The 18293-nt window shown below is 38.8% G+C and overlaps 1 protein-coding gene across 2 annotated transcripts in view; it reads right to left on the bottom strand.

The window, feature by feature from the left end:
* LOC103352980 (protein FAM49B-like) overlaps positions 1-16307 on the bottom strand; it is a 31396-nt gene extending 15089 nt beyond the window's left edge. The window contains exons 1-4 of one of the 2 annotated variants that reach the window (XM_008275712.1): positions 16182-16307; positions 5249-5322; positions 5048-5169; positions 3356-3461 (exon numbers count right to left, since the gene is read on the bottom strand). In XM_008275712.1, the coding sequence (XP_008273934.1) occupies positions 3356-3461; positions 5048-5169; positions 5249-5321 (301 nt within the window). In that variant the 5' untranslated portion in view covers position 5322; positions 16182-16307. The remainder of the gene's footprint in view (positions 1-3355; positions 3462-5047; positions 5170-5248; positions 5323-16181) is intronic. The other variant, XM_008275713.1, reaches the window with a different exon arrangement.
* Positions 16308-18293: the final 1986 nt, after the last annotated feature.

The following is an 18293-nucleotide window of genomic DNA, read 5'->3' as shown; positions in this document are numbered from 1 at the left end:
TGAAGGTGTGTCTCAGTCTGTGTTATCAACATTATTTCCTCTCTGTTGTCAGACATCTCAGATTTATCTAAACTATTTTGCATATTTCACAAAAGCATGAGTGAAAAGTTAAAAAAAAAAAAAAAAAGTAAATAAAAGTAAATTCATTTGTGCAAAAACTGAGGCTTTGGAGTGGCCTGAACCTGATGTTTAGAAACCACTGGATTAAACCAGGGCTGCAAGGTGGCACAGTTGGTAGCACTGCTGCCTCGGTTCGCGTCCCGGTGGGGGCACCAGGATCTTTCTGCGTGGAGTTTGCATGTTCTCTCCGGGTTCTCCAGCTTCCTCCCAAAAACATGCTGAGGTTAATTGGTGATTCAAGATTGTCCGTGGGTGTGAATGTGGGAGTGCTTGGTTGTCTGTCTCTGACTGTGGCCCTGCGATGGACTGGCGACCTGTCCGGAGTGTAACCTGCCTTCGCCCTAGGTCAGCTGGGATAGGCTCCAGCCTCCCCGCGACCCTAATGAGGATTAAGCGGTGTATAGATAATGGATGGATGGATGGATGGATGGATGGATTAAACCAGTGAAGTCTACGGTACACCGATCAACCAAAACTTTAAAACCACTGACAGGTGAAGTGGTAAATGGTTTGGTAAATGGTCTGCACCTATATTTTATCCAAAGCACTTTACAATGTGATGAAAGTGATGAATTATTTGATACAACGGCTCCAATCAGTGGGTGGAACATATTAGGTATCAGATAAACAGTCAATTCCTGAAGCTGAAGTAAGAAAAGCATGCAGTGTGCAGACCGAAGAGACTTTTACAAACTGTGATGACAGACGACTGGGTCAGGAACACCCCAAAACAGCACCTGAGGGCTATACTATGAAGCAAGTTTGACATATCCAGACTTTCGTTGTGTAAGCCGGCTAAACAAAAATGAAAGTTCCAGTCAGAAATTACAGAGGTGTTTCTCAGCTTTCTTTATAAACTCAGGCTTTCTGCTTCAGACTGCACGTTCACATAAAAACAGGCATTTAACAAGTCACATGACTCTTTTTTTGCACTAAATGAAACCATGTGCAGCTGCTTCAATCAACATTTTTTTTTTTAATGGAGAACAATGAAAAAGATTAAACAAAAAATCTGATGGTAAAAAGCGTCACCACTGCAAATGGTGCAAGACAGTAATGCTGGTAGAAAATTCTTAAATGTGTTAATATATAATATTTTACCGATGCAGGTGCTTATTTCCAACTGACAGCTGCACATTAAAGTTAAGTTTTGAACTTCATATATTTAAACATGACAATGAAGTGCATTTAGGTCTGACACTGTACCATAATGCAGGATACCACTTTAATTTTTGGCCAAATCAAAGTGAAATTGATGTTACTGATTGAATATTCTCTGTAATAAATACGAGTAGAATAATCTATTTTCTAATCTGTGTTCTATCACCTGCAGTACCAGCAGTGTAAATGGACTTGACAGCAAATCAGAGCCAAACATAAAAACATTAAATGCGATTTCTGCATCGCCAACTAAATACATGTAGGTTCCCTTGGCAATGCAGTATTTAAGTGTGATAGTGTAACTACACAACTTCATTCAGTGATTTTAGTAACGTACAACTCAGCATGTTGACAGATAAAACACATTCCCTCAGCTGAGACTCTGTATCGCTCATAAACAATAGTCAGCAACCGATTTGGTTAAAGGGAGACCAGGTCCACAGCATCAATTACCATGGAGATCTAGCCAGGTAAAAAGAAAACCACTGTTGTGATGCTGAAAACTCTGACTTTAAGCTTAACATACCTCAATAAACCACTAATCTCGCTGCGTAGCACAGCCCTCTGGTATGCAGTGATGAGAAACCACCAGAAGAGAAATACAAAAACAACTGGTGAACCGAAGACAGGGTCATGGACACCCAAGACTCAGTGATGGTCGTGGGGACTCAAGGCTGGCTTGTGTGGTTCAAAAAGCTGCTGATGCACAAACTGCTGAAATTCCTAATGCTTAACACAGAGAGTATCACAATTTGTTGTGTTTGGAGCTGTGCAGCTGTAGACAGTGTCAATGCTGACTCCTGTCCACCACTGAAAGCTCCTACAATAAACACATGAATATCACAACTGGACCATGGATCAACAGAAGAGGGTATCTTGGTCTGATGAATTATGTTTTCTGTTCCTTCAGGTGGATGCACTGTTTATCAGGGAAGAGATGGCAGCAGAATGAAAAGAAGGCGAACCTGATGTTCTGAACACTGTTGTATTGGGAAGCCTTTGGTCCTACTTTCATGTGGATGCTAATTTGACATGTCACCCAATTGCTACCTTGTCACCTTATGTTATTTCCACACATTTGGACCAGCAGGGATCCTCTGCCTTCTTGTAGGATTGCTGATCAACAGAAAATAAGCCTGATAATTTTCTGATGTGTAAAATCTCTTGTGTGGTGAAGAAACTGACAAAATTGAGTTTTGTAGCATGTGGTAAACAACAGGGTGTATTTAAACCATAATCCTCGTCTAAACCTAACCCAGTACCTTTGGAGCCTAAGCTTAAACACTGACTGAAAACGCAAAGAAAAAACATAGTGAAAAACAATGACCAAAAGTCAAAACAAGACTTCAGTGAAAAAATAAAACGTCAGAAATGAGAATCAAACTCAAGTGTCCTCAAGTTCACTGACTGGCCCTCCATCAACCCCTTTGTATTTGTATTAACCACTACGGTTTAATGTCATAGCTGATAGGTGTGTATTGTATCATAAAATTTTAAATGTTTTCACTGGGGCTGCAAGGTGCCCCATCACCTTGCAGCAAGAAGGTCGCCAGTTCACGTCCTGGTGAGGACACCCACGGTCTTTCAGCATGGAGTTTGCATGTTCTCCCTGTGCAGCGTGGGTTCTCTCTGGGTTCTCCAGCTTCCTCCCACAGTACAAAAACATGTTGAGGTTAATTGGTGATTCTAAATTGTCTGTAGGTGTGAATGTGAGTGTGCTTGGTTGTCTGTCTCTAAGTGCAGTCCTGTGATAAATGGTGACCTGCACTTACAGACTGGTGACCTGTCCAGGGTGTCCCCTGCCTTCACCCCGAGCCAGCTGGGATAGACTCCAGCCCCCTGCGACCCTAGTGAGGATTAAGTAGTGTATAGCTAATGGATGGATGAGTGTTTTCACTTGTAATGGAGTATTTTCTTATTGCAGTATTGCTACGTCTATAAGCATTTCTCTCAGCGTCTACAAGGGAGTTCATATATGGAACTGCAAGGAAACACTGGACTTTTCTGCATGTATAACTCCCCATCACAGCAGATTTTTGAGCGAGGGAGGCAGGTAGGTAGATATTGGTCCTACCGAGCTTCTGGGAGAACTCGTAGAAGGTTTTGAGTTTCGCGACCAGAGGGACCACAGCCGACCAGGCCTCCTCCTGCACAACCGGTACACCAGGATTCTGGATCGCCTGTAAACACAAACACAAAGAAAAAACTGTTCGACTCACTTAACTGATCAGTGTATGAAGCCGTTTCACATTGAAAGCCTGAAGAGGAGGGAAAGAAATATCTTTCCATGAACTTCATCCCATAATTTCAAATTTACAGATTATACTCATAGACTGGATGTAAAAACCGTGATGTAATTTATCTGTTTGTAGACTACCATTTTGAAGCCTTGGTCCTGCATCTAGGTTCTGTGAAACCGTAAGTAATGAACTATTGGATCTAACTTGAGGACATTTCACCCTAAAACATACTCTGACAATCTATTTTCCTCTAAAGGGAAGCATAATTTACAAAATGAACATCATGCTGTCTTGAAGAAGACTTGAAACTATATATTGAGTTTATGATTATTATTCAGGAAAATGTTTATTGAGGCAACAAATCAAATGCGAAGTAGGCTCATTTTCTCAAGGCCTTCTCTTCACCTGGAGTCGCCCCATGCTGACTGCTAGAGAGAATGCAGGTTTCAGGCTTCACTTTTCAGACCCATCCATCTTTTATAAACAGTCTGTGATTCCACACAGCCAGACTCAGTTTTTCTTCTTTTTCATCTTACTAAACTACTCACCGTTTCAGCCGTTATTAGCAAAAAAGCAGGGACATCTCAATTGTTTGCATTTTTACAAATAAAATAAAGCTTTACAAATTTGAAAGTGAGTTTCAGTCAGGATGAATCATTTATCTAAACTGTCTAATCTACTTTACATCTTTAAAATGTGGAGAATTGGTCGTTCAGTGCTGTAAATTAAGTTTCATATTTATTCCCATTACTGGTAAATCGGAATCTCATGTTAACGTTGCAATAGAAGGTGTGTCAGAAAACTTCCAGGACTGGTGTCACAAAAGATATATTTCAAACTACATACTATAAGTTTTCCTCTTCAGACGATCAACCAGTACGTCTACAAAGAGATTCTGCAGTGTTTGCTTCGTTCAGTGCACAAAAAGAGGCGAGAGTTGTGGCAGGACAAGTCATGGCTGCTACACCATGACAATACGCCTGCTCACAATGCCCTGAGCATCCGACAGTTCCTGGCTGAGAAGAACATCGCCGTGGATTTTTTCCTCTTCCCTAAGCTCATGGGTGTCATCGAGGGGACCCGTTTTGAAGACGTGGATGACATCAAGATGGCTGTGATGACGGAGCTGCAGAGGACCCTGGAAGAAACCTTCCAGGAGTGCATGGCGGTGTGGCAGAGAAGGCTGGGAAAGTGCATTTGGCTCCAGGGAGATTACTTCAAAGGGGAAAAACTTGTAGTTTGGATTTGAAATATATCTTTTGTGACACCAGTCCTGGAACTTTTCTGACACACCTCGTTTGTGTCTCTTTCACCTGACAGAGTACCTTTGCACCTCCCTCATACTGTGAAAACCTCTGGAATACAGACCAACTTCTCACAGCTGGGGACCTGAGTTATAACAATCCTGCAGATAAGTTTTATGAAGAAAATAATTGTAATAACAATGATCTGTTGTGCACTATCTTGTAATCATGAGCTGGAGTGTGATGAATGAATCCACCTCTGTGTATATTCCACCCTACTACCTCTCGTATCTCCAGTCCAGCTCCTTTGTACGCCTGCAGGTCATCCAGGATGACCCGAGCCTCCGTCAGCACATGGTTCACCTTCTCCCACACCGCCGTCTCCGACTGCGAGGGCTGAGCATCTAAAAAAAACGCAAGAGCAAAGGTTGGAACCAGCACGTGTATTTATATACAGAGATTGTGTCTGTTTTTGCATCTTACTCTCAAAGTCCAGGAAGAAGTTTCCTCCGTTGTTGTCGATGTCTCGGGTTAACACCTTGATCAGGTTCCCCATGCTGTCAACACAGTTCAAACTGGGTGTTTTTATTTCGCTCCAGACATTTTTCCTCAATGTGGCTCATTTTTTACTGCAATATAAAGTCCTGCACCTCTATGGAAACCGAATAACCATTGTGTTTACACAGAAAATAAATATATCTTTAAAAAATTTCAAAAGCCTGAAATGTACAACATTTATTTAAGCGCCCACAGGTGGTACCAATACTAAATTAAAAAAAAAAAAAAAAGGTAACTCTACAGTATAGACGTTCTATGACTTCTGCTTTAAATTTGTTTCTATACTTTTCTTGCCACTGTGTAAACACTGCCCTCAGTTCATTTTTATCATGTTTCTGTTGGTTGCCGCTGAGTCACCATAACTTTTTGGTGACTTTTTTTGTTTTTTACAGAATTTGGATGGCGCAAACATTTCATTGAGGGTGAAATTCAAATGAGACACATAGAATAAATTGATTCTGATTCAAAAATCAAGACTCTAAGTTTAGGTTTGGTTGAAGTTTTCTGATCTGACTGCACTCCACAGATGACTATTTCTGTTTTCACAGTTTCTGAATCTGCTGTAGGAAACATTCCCTGAAGGTTCCCTAAATGTTAAGTGGTGTTATTCATGGCATGTTTGCAGTTTAGAGTAATGGTATGCATTTTACAAGGAGGAAACGGAATTTACAGGCCACTATAGCTACAGCTAATGCTGATTTCAGTGGAAACTCTACATAAACATAATATATTATTGGAAAGTGTAGTTACAGTATGAAACAGTAAATCTCATATTCTACTGTAGGGGACTGTAATCCATTATAGAGTAACTTGTGTCCACAGCAGCAGGTATTTCCCTGTAAATTCACATTCTATATTATCCATCCATCCATCCATTATCTACACACCGCTTAATCCTCACGAGGGTCGTGGGGGGGCTGGAGCCTATCCCAGCCGACTTAGGGCGAAGGCAGGGGACACCGTGGACAGGTCACCAGTCTATCGCAGGGCCACACTTAGAGACAGACAACCAAGCACACTCACATTCACACCTATGGACAATTTAGAATCACCAATTAACCTCAACATGTTTTTGGACTTGTGGGAGGAAGCCGGAGAACGTGGAGAGAACCCACACTGCACGGGGAGAACATGCAAACTATACGCATAAAGATCCCGGTGCTGTCACCGGGATGCAAACCGGCGACCTTCTTGCTGCAAGGCAACAGTGCTACCAACTGCGCCACCTTTCAGCCCATTCTATATTAGAATGCAATTTTAAAAAAAAATAAAAATTACAGTAATTACACTGTAAACAAATACGGTAAATTCTGTGATTACTGTATTTTTACACGAAGATTGGTTATAGTGTCGAGTATGTGAAAATAAAGTTGAGTTTATTGGATGTCAGGGGTTTGAATTTGTGCTGCAAACGAATGAAAGCCTAAAACAGCGCTGTGTTGCTACAGACTGATGGCTGCAAGCTGAACTGGAAGCAGCGCCTTCTTGTTAAAAACGGGGAAGTGATGAAGTCTCTGAAAGTTTGGCCTAAATTTAAAACAGAGGAAGTAACACAGCCTGAGCTCATGTCAGGTAAGAGGCTGTGCAGAAAACAGATCTGAAGTGAAACTGCGACACCACAGCGTTAAACACAAAGCAGCAAAGCTCTGAAACAAACATCAGTAAACTCTCAAGAGAAATGTCAGGATCAGTCTTTTAAAGTAGATCTACACAACATTAAGATATTTTCATGTGTTTGTATGCAGCTTCATTTTAGTGAATTTTCACCAACTTCATGTCTTTAACCCTCTAAACTCCAAACAGTTACTCTGTGTTTTATGCTCCCGTCACATTTTTCCTCACTGTGGTTCATTTTTTCACTGCAGTATAAAGTCCTGCACCTGCAACAGAACAACCATATGTATGACTGTATGACACAATTATAAAGTCATAAATCACAAAAAAGTGTATCCTTTTTGATTTATTCAATATACAAAAGTTGAAAAACTAGAATCAGCATGTATACCATTTTTCAATTGCTCACAGATGCTACCAGTGCTGGAGAAAAATATGGCAGCTCTACATACTACATTAATTTCACTACTTACATTTTTGTTTCCATACTCGTCTCCTGTCTTATCTATGAGAAACACAGCCTGTGGTTCAGCTGAAAACTCTCAGAATTTTTGTCAACTGACTGTTGATCACAGCTGGATCATTCAAGACGTCTCAACTGGGACAAGAAGCACAGAATTATCTGTTTGTTTGTTTTTACAGAATCTGGTTAAAGCAAACTGTTAATTTTTGGTGATGTTTTTAGATGAGCGACCTAACATAAAGAGATTCTAATGAAATTTTCCCATATTACGCCTATTTTTGCTATTTTTCCAGATTAAACTGCATATCACACATGATACATTCACTGTCACAAAGTTGAAAATCCAACGATTCTTTCTGTTTTTACAATCTGGCTAATAAATGGTGCCATTTTGGGAGACTGTTTTGATGAAATCATTTTGATGAAATATCATGATTTTTGTCCTATTTTTCCTTATTTTTCCCAATGGAATCACAGCAAGCCAACAGACAGTTAAAAATCTGATAAAGTCATTCTGTTTTTACAGTTTCTGACTGATAAATAGTGTCATTGTGACAATTTTTTAAATGATAAAATGCCTTTCAAACCTGCTGGTGGGTTTTAAGGTTCAGACTCTTCTTATACATGCATGATTTCCTTTGTTAAACGCATAATTAGGTATTAGTTTGATTTCTCATGTTGTCATTTTAACAAAGCAAGAAGCTGCCAAGAAGTCAAACCTGGTGTTACTCTGGTAAGGAAAAAGCCCACCCTTCACTGTGCAAGCAGAAAATTTAAAGCGAAAAGACAACATATCAAACACAAAACTATCAGCAAAGAAACACAAAATCACTCAAAACAAATACCAGGAGTCACAAAATGGCAACAAAGACAGACAAGCAACTACAAAGACACACAAAAAAAAGAGAAAGCAACTCAGAACTAGGGCACGATCAATATGGATTTTTTGAGGCCAATGCAGATTCCAATATTTGGCAAAAAAACCCCAAAACATTGATAACCGATTAATTGGCCAGTCAATTTAAAAAATATATAAAGAACAAAATAGCTTCTTTTTTGGTCCCTTAAAGCTTACAACAACAAAGATATGAATCACAGGCAGAATATTTTACTGTTTTACAATACTTTGTCCTTTAGTATTTTTTAAAACTTTACAACAGAGAGGAATTTCAAGTGCAAAAACATGCAACAAAGCATTAAACATAATATGCATCAGTTAAAAAAACAACAAAACAAAACAAAAAAACTTTTCCGAACACATATGTCTGTAATGTGGGGTGTTTTATTTTAAATTTGTATTGTGCATTTTTCTTTCTATGGAGCATGAATATAGCTACCAGTTATACTGATGAATTTATCTTTAGGTTTAGGCCATAGGTGTATGCTGTATATAAGCAGCATGATGAGAGAAGCTACTGGCAAAACATTATTTATGCAGCTCTCTGATATTCTGTATTCTCAAAGACTGTGCTGTCTTTAAAGTTGATCAGAACAACTGAATAAAAATGTAAGTTGAATAAGTTAGTTAAAAAGTTGGTTTAAAAAGTTTAAGAAGCTGTTTTCTGTAGTTCTCTGAAAAAAACCGTCAGAGTGAGCGCTCTGCGATGTTTTGGTTTCCGAATTTGCGGCAGAGTGAGTCATCTTACCGCTGGACGTTCGTAAGCTATCTTAACTCTCGGTCACCTCCGTGAGCCAAGTTTGACCTGTTTACAACAAGCAGCAGCAAAAACGGAACTTTTCGTGGTGTTGCTAAAGTGTTTTTACACGCTTTTGCCTTGGAGAATATTTGTCTTTTTACAAAATCAAATTGTACAAAATGAATGTACGAAAGCGACTGTGACACTTAACAGCATTTACTGTTTTATAAGAAATTAGGTATATATATCGGCGATTACTCAGTAAAACTCGATTATGAGTATTTTGAAAAGGGCTATAATCGGCCGATTTAACTGGCCAGCCGATAAATCGTTCGGGCCCTAGTTAAAACAGAAACAAAACTACAGAAAAGAGGAACAAAATCACTTAAAACACATACCAAGAGCCACAAAATGCCAACAAAGAGAGACAAACAACTACTAAGACACAAAAAAAGAAAGAGAAAGCAACACAGCATCAGAAACAGAACCAAATACGAAGAGACACAAAATGAACACAAACAAATGTTGATCCAATGTAAAGTTGTGGTTGTAAAGACACTGTTTATACACAGAAATGCAGCCAAAAAATATAATTAAACTATCATTCGGTCTTTGTACATATAAAGTGGCTTTAGTCCAAAATGTTTTGAGACTTCTTCATTTAAAGTCTGCTTTTACCTGAAAATATTAACACATTTTAACTTTTTTTTTTTTTAAATCATGTACCGACATAAAATAGAGAAGAGTGTGTGGAAGCTTTACATGACCTATATTCTCTTAAATAAAATCCAGACTGTTAGAGATAATTAACCTGAGAAATAAAGATTGCAATATTAGATTTCATTGTCAGATCAGTTCATGGTTCAAGTAACTTTATTGGTACCCATAGGTAGATTTGTTCTGCAGTAGCCGGAAAGGGCATCTCACAATTCACATTGAAAACACAGGACAGTAAGAACAGCACAGACATTTGCAAGCTCTCACAGGCTCAGTGAACAGGATTAAGAGCAAAACAAAAAAATACATGACATAACATGATCTTATTTTCCTCACTAACCTGCTGCAGTATCAAGTTGTTTGAAGGAACATGTAGTTCGCACAAAGACTGTTTATGTGGACTGTTACACCCAGACAGTCTGAAGCAGATATTTTTATCAAAGATTTATCTGCAGTTTAAAAATGATTTTAAAAAACACAAAAAAAAAACAACTTCCCAATTTCTCTTATATTTCTTCACTATTGACGAAAATCAGCAAAACTTTCACATACCAGAAGCTTAACCAGCGACTGTTTGGTATCAAGATAAACTAAATGTTAAATTATTATTTTAGAAAAATCAGTCTTTTGATCGTTTAATTGTTCAATCGAGTGTTTCTGTGTTGAAGTTGCTTGAGACTTCTTTTGAAATTTCTCTTTTTAAAAAATGCAACAGCAGCAGTGGTTCACTTGTATCCTGCACAGTCACACATTTCCCTCCAGTTTACTAAGTAGTAGAAAATGACAACCAACAAGTAAAGTACCTCAAAATTAGGGGTGTGCAATATGATGCGATGATAGATTGTGAAGGATTCAAACATGTAGACCAGGGGTGTCAAACTCTGGTCCTCGAGGGCCGCAATCCTGCATGTTTTAGATGTTTCCCTCTTCTAACACACCTGATTCAAATGATCAGCTCATCATCAAGCTCTGCAGAAGCCTGATAACGATCCTGATCATTTGAATCAGGTGTGTTGGAAGAGGGAAACATCTAAAACATGCAGGATTGTGGCCCTCAAGGACCAGGATTCGACACCCCTGATGGAGACAACCTGCCAAAGTGAGGAGATCATATGAATCGTTTAGGTCACATTCTATGAATTGCAGTTCTATGCGGATGCACCGAAGCACCAGAGGTACTATGTTGTCAACCTGACCGACCAATCTAATTGTGATGCAATTGCTTACCTGCCTGAGCCATGCCTAAATGCCAAACGGAGGAGTCAGTCGCTGAAAAGAACTCCATTTCCATTATATGGAATTGTTTTGGCTTTTCCCCAAATGACAAAGTGCAAACAAAGGAAATTTGCAAAGTTTGCACAGAGATGGTTCGCACGTTGGATGGCAACACGACAAACTTGTTCAATCACTTGAAGAGAAAGCCCCCTAAACAGTATGCTGAGAGCCAAACAGCGAGGGAACCACCGGCAGCACCACAGCCAGAGGCAGCAGCTGGACCCAAACAGACAGCGTTAACACAGGCATTTGATAAAAGCTTCCGTATGAGAAGACAAGCAAGCGGTGCAAAGAGGTCAAAGATACATGTAAGATCGTGATAAAATCAAAATCCTGATTTTATAATAAAAAAAAATTGTGATATGATATTTTTGCCATGTTGCCCACCCCTACTCAAAATGTACTTGAGTAAACAGACTTATTTTCCACCTCTGGTTATGACAACAGTCTCATTCAAGCAAAAACACATTAACCAATCACTCATCTCCACAGAACCTACCGCACAAATGGAAGATTCACTGCTTTTCTCTCTTATCTTTTTAATCTTATTTCATGCTACTGTTTTTAGTGGGGTTTTTTTTCCTTAGTTGTGCCATCTTTGTCGCTCTGGCGTCACTGGTCACCTGACAGACATGTTAATGAAGCAGATTTAGCTGAATTGATTAAAAGTATTAAGGAACATTTTATTTGACGGTTTACTCAGTTTATTGTAATTATTTAAGACTACAGATGTGATGTAATCTGGCTGATTGAGATGTAGAGCTCTTTGTTTACGTCCGCTGTCACAAAGGTATCATAAATTTAAAAATATTATTAATAAATGCAGCATTTGCATTTCTTCTTCTTCTTATTATTATATTTATTTATTTATTCTCTTATCTTTTCTATGTATCCCCATTCAGAAGCCCATTCTCACATTCCGTTTGCACTATTCTCCATTTATGTGTACTTTTATACTTGTTTGCACTATTTCTTGTATTTATATGTACATTTTTCTGTCAAGTATGTGTGTATCTCTATGTGTAATGCTGCTGACCAAAATGTGAATTTCTCCACAGTGAGACCAATAAAGGCATATCTTATCTTATCTTATCTTGTCTTAGCATTATCATTCAATAACTGATTGTTTTTGCTGTACAAGTAAAGTACAAGGGATGTTTGTCTGGTTCTGATGTCACTGTTTAAAGCCTCAAACACAAAACACTCTGGAATATATCTACATCTAGTTAATCATGAACTCGTCTTTTTTCATTTTTACGCTGATGACATACAACTGTTCCTGCCTGTTAAATCTGTCAAAAAAAAAGTTCTTCAATTGATAAAACAAAGATTATAGTTTTTAGGTCGCAGCACCTGGTAAAACATGTTCTGCCATCAGCTGGATTAAATCAAGACCAAGATACTCAGCGTCCAATCTGACAGTGATCTGAGTTTTCAGCATCGCCCCAAAAATTTTTTTACAATCTTGGAGATATTTAAAAAATATCCTCTATCTTCACTTTTAACCCTCTAAATCTTTTTAGAATCCAGAATGACCATAAGGAGACGAGTGATGGAACAAGGCTTAAAGGGAAGAATAGCTGCTAAGAAGACATTATTGAGGCCTGGAAACACCCAGAAATGCCTCAGATTTGTCGGGGAGCACAAAAACTGGACTGTTGATGACTGGAAGAAGGTCCGGATGGATGAGTCCAAGTTTAAACTCTTTGGTCAGCATCGTTGTGTTCATTTCCGAAAAGCTGGAGAACGTTTTGATGCCAGATGCATTACACCCACAGTGAAACACAGTGGAGGCTCCATTAGGGTATGGGGTTCCATTTGTGGAAACAGCGTGGGCAAATTAGTGAAAATCGACAGTATCATGAACAAGAACATCATCTAAAACAACATCTTACAGCATCTTGGAATCCCTTCTGGACTGAATCTGAGTGGGCGTGGGTTCATATACCAACAAGACCATGACCCCAAGCACACTTCAAAGCTGTGCAGAGACTATTTGACCAAGAAAAAGAAATTTCTGTAACTGGTGGACCGGCCAAGTCAAAGTCTGGATTTAAATCCTATTGAACAAATTTTGAATGTAGTACGTTCAAAGATTGCTTGCACAACAGTTTCATCGAAAGCAAGTCTGTGGGAAGAGCTAGAAACTATTTGGAACTCAACAACAAAAGAGACATAAAAACAACGCCAGAAGAATGCCAGCGGTTATCAAGACAAAGGAGGCCAAACAAAATATGAAGGTTTTTGGTTTTTGTGTGTGAAAAAGGATTATTTAGTTGTTTCTGTTTGTTATTTGCCAAATAATTAACGATAACATTTTTAGTTTTGGGCTGCAGGGTGACGCAGTTGATAGCACTGTTGCCTCGCAGCAAGAAGGTTGCCGGTTCGCGTCGTGGTGGGGGCACCGGGATCTTTCTGCGTGGAGTTTGCATGTTCTCCCCGTGCAGGGTTCTCTCCGGGTTCTCCGGCTTCCTCCCACACAGTCCAAAAAAAAAAACATGTTGAGGTTAATTGGTGATTCTAAATTGTCCGTAGGTGTGAATGTGAGTGTGCTCAGTTGTCTGTCTCTCAGTGTGGCCCTGCGATGGACTGGCGACCTGTCCAGGGTGTCCCCTGCCTTCGCCCTGAGTCGGCTGGGATGGGCTCCAGCCCCCCCGCGACCCTAGTGAGGATTAAGCGGTGTATAGAAAATGGATGGATGGATGGATGGATGGATGGATTTTTAGTTTTCTTGTGTTGGTAACATCTGCCTCAGAAAAACGTTGACTTCAGGACTTTATATTGTCGTGTCTCAATATGTTTCTTCCTCTTTACTCTGTTAACTTTGAGGACAGACTTTCAGATTTGACTTATGGAGTACTGAGAGTGCCAGATTACAAAAATAAATCAGTAAAAGAATAAATAAATAAATAAAAGTGGAAATAAAAAGAAGAATAAATACAATAATAATTCATTTTGTTTTTTTAATATAGGTTTTTTTTGTTTGTTTTTTATTGTTATTTTTTTCTTTCTTTTTTTGCTTTTAAAACGACATTTAATTTAAAGCAACATTTAAAAGCAAAGGAAAGATGTGCAGAAAAAGGTGCGCAATAGGGATGTCATGCGCACCTTTTTCTGCACATCTTTCCAACGAGAGGAACAACTGCAGTAACTTCTTTTTTTTTAAAAAAAGATATTTTTTGGGCTTTTCCACCTTGAATGATAGTGAAGATAGACAGAGAAATGTGGGGAGGAGAGTGGGGGAATGACGTGCAGCAAATAAGCCGCTGGCTGGAATCAAACCGCGGCCGTGCATCAGGGATTAAAGCCAATATACATGGGTCGCCCGACCTACCCGCCAAGCTATCTGGGCGCCCAACCGTAGTAACTTCATTAATTACGTAGAATTATAAAGTATCCTCAACATTAAGACAGGATGGATCAGGATCTAGCAACACACTGTGAACTTTTCTTCACTTCAGACAAGTGAGGATCGCAATTTAGTTTGTCACTTCCAACTGTTTAGGAGTATTTCCTCTGAGTTTATTAAAGACTTGCAGCAATGTGCAGCCATTTCATTAGTTTTATTTATAAAACTATCTCCAACATGGACACAGGATGGATCAGAATGGACAGAGTTTTTATTTAGGAAATCATAAATAAACTGGGGTGTTAGTTTATAGGACACTTTTGCTTTAGTTTTTTATTTATTTTTTCGTGTGTTATTATGAATTATACATCACTTTGTCTGTTGTCTGATTTCATGTGAATGACGAACATCATCTCATGTCTTTTTCTGTCACTGGGTAGCAGACACTGTGAGGAACATTGACAGAAAAGTAACTTATGTGTGAATGACAGAATGCCGTCGCTTAACTTAAAAGGGTCAAAATGCCTCGAGTGATATGAACGTGTGTTTTTAAGGTTCAAAGTGGTATGAAAACGCACACGAGAAATTATATTTAAGTTTAGGGAACTAGCAAAATTCATATATTTACATTAAGTAAATGTGAAACAATACGTTGATTTGACTATATTCTGTTACAATGTTTTACAGTGAGTGTTTTTTTGTTTGTTTGTTTGTTTGTTTGTAATGATTTTTACTCCCTGTAACAGACTTTCCTGCAAAATTACAGTAAAATACTGGCAGCTTTGGTCACCAGTATTTTATTTTACTGTGTTTTTAATGCTTTACTTCAACAGTGAATTCCTGTCACAGAACTCTACAGAAGAATATGTGATCTACTGTTTGATGCTGTAACTAGACTTTCCGATAAAAAAACTGCATTTATATAGTGCTGCCACTGTAAGAAACCTTAACCATAGCTGCCTATATAAGAAAACATTTTCCTCTTTTAAAATGTATAAACTGTAAATTGTGGACATATATAAATAACAAAATGTCTTTAGTCTTTATAATCCACAATTGAGAACTCTGTTTAACAGTTTAAAATGCGTGTAAAACAGTTAAACAATAGAGGATAAGTTGCATTTTTATGGAACATTAACCAAAGGCTGCAAAGTCTGACAAACTGTAATCTGTTACATATATTTTAGAAACCAAGAAAATATATTTTACCTTAATGTAAAGAATGCAAAGCTGTCCTGCCTCAATGCATCAGTGTAAAGTTATAAATAATGTTGCTAGCTGCCAAACCAGGTCTCACTAGATTTTACGTTCAGTTCATTCTTGTTTTTGGCTCAAAGATCATCAGAGTTTACATTTTTAAGTGTATTTTGTAAAAGCTGTTGGCTGCTGTTAGAGTTTGGCTGCATTTTGTCACCATTTCATCACAGTGTTCAGGGTGTATCTGTGGTTTGTTGAGTTTTCCACGTTAAGACGCACTGAAACAGTTGAAGCCCCTCCGGGCGGTTCTCCGGTAAACACTCGGTACTTGGCTGATCTTTACGCACGGCAGCACGGATACGCTTGGCTGCTGCTGTGCGTCGGTGAACCGTCGGTGAAAACCTCCATGATGTTCGTGAACGAGCCTCCTTCTGCGGCTGCGGCGAAAAGCAAACCTGAGCCCGGAGGCGTAGTTTTTTTTCCTGCGCAGCGGCAGGACTTGACATGTCTGATCCGAGCCCAGGATCCACCCCGAGCACCGACCCACCGGCACCGAAAACAGCCCCGCTCCCTCCCTCCCTCCCCCCAGCCCTCCCCGCTCCTCACCTTCACTGATACCTGATCGATATGTGCGGATCGATGCGCTGCGTCCGGCTCCGGTGTGTCCGCGGCGTCCAGGTGTCTCCCGGCGGGCCGCCTCCTCTACATGCTGCGCCACCGTGAACCCGGAAAACAGCCGCTGCGCGCTCCGTTAACTATAAAAGGAGTGATTTCCTCAGGAGGAACTGAACTCTGAGCCAATCAGAGAGCGGCAACCGCAGCTGCAACCTGAGGGGTCGACCGACGGAGGCAACGGGAGCTTCGGTGCAACCGGAGCAGAGAGGAGGAGGGTTGACGAGAAGCAGTGGAGGAAACTGTGTCAGATTTGAACTTTTAAATCACTTTTACCAGAGAATAAGTCAAAATTATGAACAAAAACTTAATTATGTTATATTTCTACAAGTGCCAGTCAAAGATATTGTCTCAGTATCTCGTTATTTGGACTTTTACAGTAATATTTTCAATATCATTTTTATCTGAAACCCATAAAAATCAAATTAAGTAAAATCATTTTAACTTTGTGCCTCAGTATATTGAATTTAAAGTTATAAATTGCACTTCATCTCTCTTAATCTTGACCACAATTTTCACTTAGTACCTTTTAAACATGGCTTTGGTAAACATTTTAAGTCAGTGGCTCACAGTCCTGACTTAAACAGTTAGCATATTAACTTTACTGGCTCATAATTTGGATTTTGGAGTCATAATTCCACATTAAAGTCAACTCAGGATCATGATCCTGACTCTCAAAATCCTGATGTTTTTCCTGGTAAGTCATTGTATTGAATAAGTTTTTGAAAGTCACAGATCTCCCTTTATATCAACTAATCTTTAGTGTGGTTAGTAGTTTCAGTTAGTTTCTCTCAATCCATCCATCCATTATCTATACACCGCTCAATCCTCACCAGGGTTGTGGGGGGCTGGAGCCTATCCCAGCTGACTTAGGGTGAAGGCAGGGGACACCCTGGACAGGTCACCAGTCTATCACAGGGCTACACTTAGAGACAGACAACCAAGCACACTCACATTCACACCTCGGGACAATTTAGAATCACCAATTAACCTCAACATGTTTTTGGACTTATGGGAGGAAGCCAGAAAACCTGGAGAGAAGGAAAAATATGCAAACTCCGGACAGAAAGATCCCAGTGGACATGAACCAACAACCTTCTTGCTACAAGGCAACAGTGCTAACTAACTGCGCCGCCTTGCAGTCCGTTTCTCACAATCTTGACATTAAAATTTAAAATATGAACTTACAGTCTCTCAGTTTGGACTTTAACAGTTGTAACATCATCATTTCTTTCACCTAAAAACCATTCAATTAAACTTAATATAAATTTTACTTTGTGTCTCATTACAGTTATTTGAAAGTTGTAACTTAATGTATCTTTATTTTGATCTAAAAAATCACACATTTCACTTTGTATCTACTGATCTTTAGTTTAGTCACCAATTTCAGTCAATATCTCAGAATCCTGACTTGAACAGTTAACATATTAACTTTACTATCTCATAATTTGGACTTAAAAGTCACATAAAAATCATTAAATTACTTTTAGTATCTTAATCCTAACTTTAAAAGTCCTGAATTAAAAAGTTATAATTTTAATTTTGTCTCTTAGAAGTCACAAATCTCACTTTATGTCAATTAATCTTGAGTTTGGTCACCAGCATCAGTTCGTCTCTCACAACAATGACCTAAAAAAAGGCAAATAACAAACTTGCTATCTCACAATTTGGACTTCAACAGTTACAACATAATTTTGACCAAAAAATAATCTTAATAATATAATTATTACTTTGTGACTTATTAAGTTTAGTTATTATTATAAATTGTGATTTGAACTTATTCTTATTCAATCTTACCTTACAAGGTCCCAAATTTCACTTTAAATCTACTAATCTCGAGTTTCGTGTCACAATCTTGACAGAGAAAAGTTAAAATTTATACTTGCTATCTGACAAGTAGATTTTTAAGTTTAAGTTAAATCTAAAAGTCAGTTAAGTATCACAATGGCGACTTTGAAAGTCTTAACTTTTCAGAAATGAGTTATGTTATGATTAGATTTCACAAGAAGACACAAATCTCACTTACTGAGATTAAAGTAATAAAAA

The sequence above is a fragment of the Stegastes partitus genome, unplaced genomic scaffold (genome assembly GCF_000690725.1).
Source record: "Stegastes partitus isolate 25-593 unplaced genomic scaffold, Stegastes_partitus-1.0.2 Scaffold57, whole genome shotgun sequence".
In the NCBI taxonomy this organism is placed as follows: domain Eukaryota; kingdom Metazoa; phylum Chordata; class Actinopteri; family Pomacentridae; genus Stegastes; species Stegastes partitus.
This window is presented reverse-complemented; position numbering and strand designations above follow the sequence as displayed.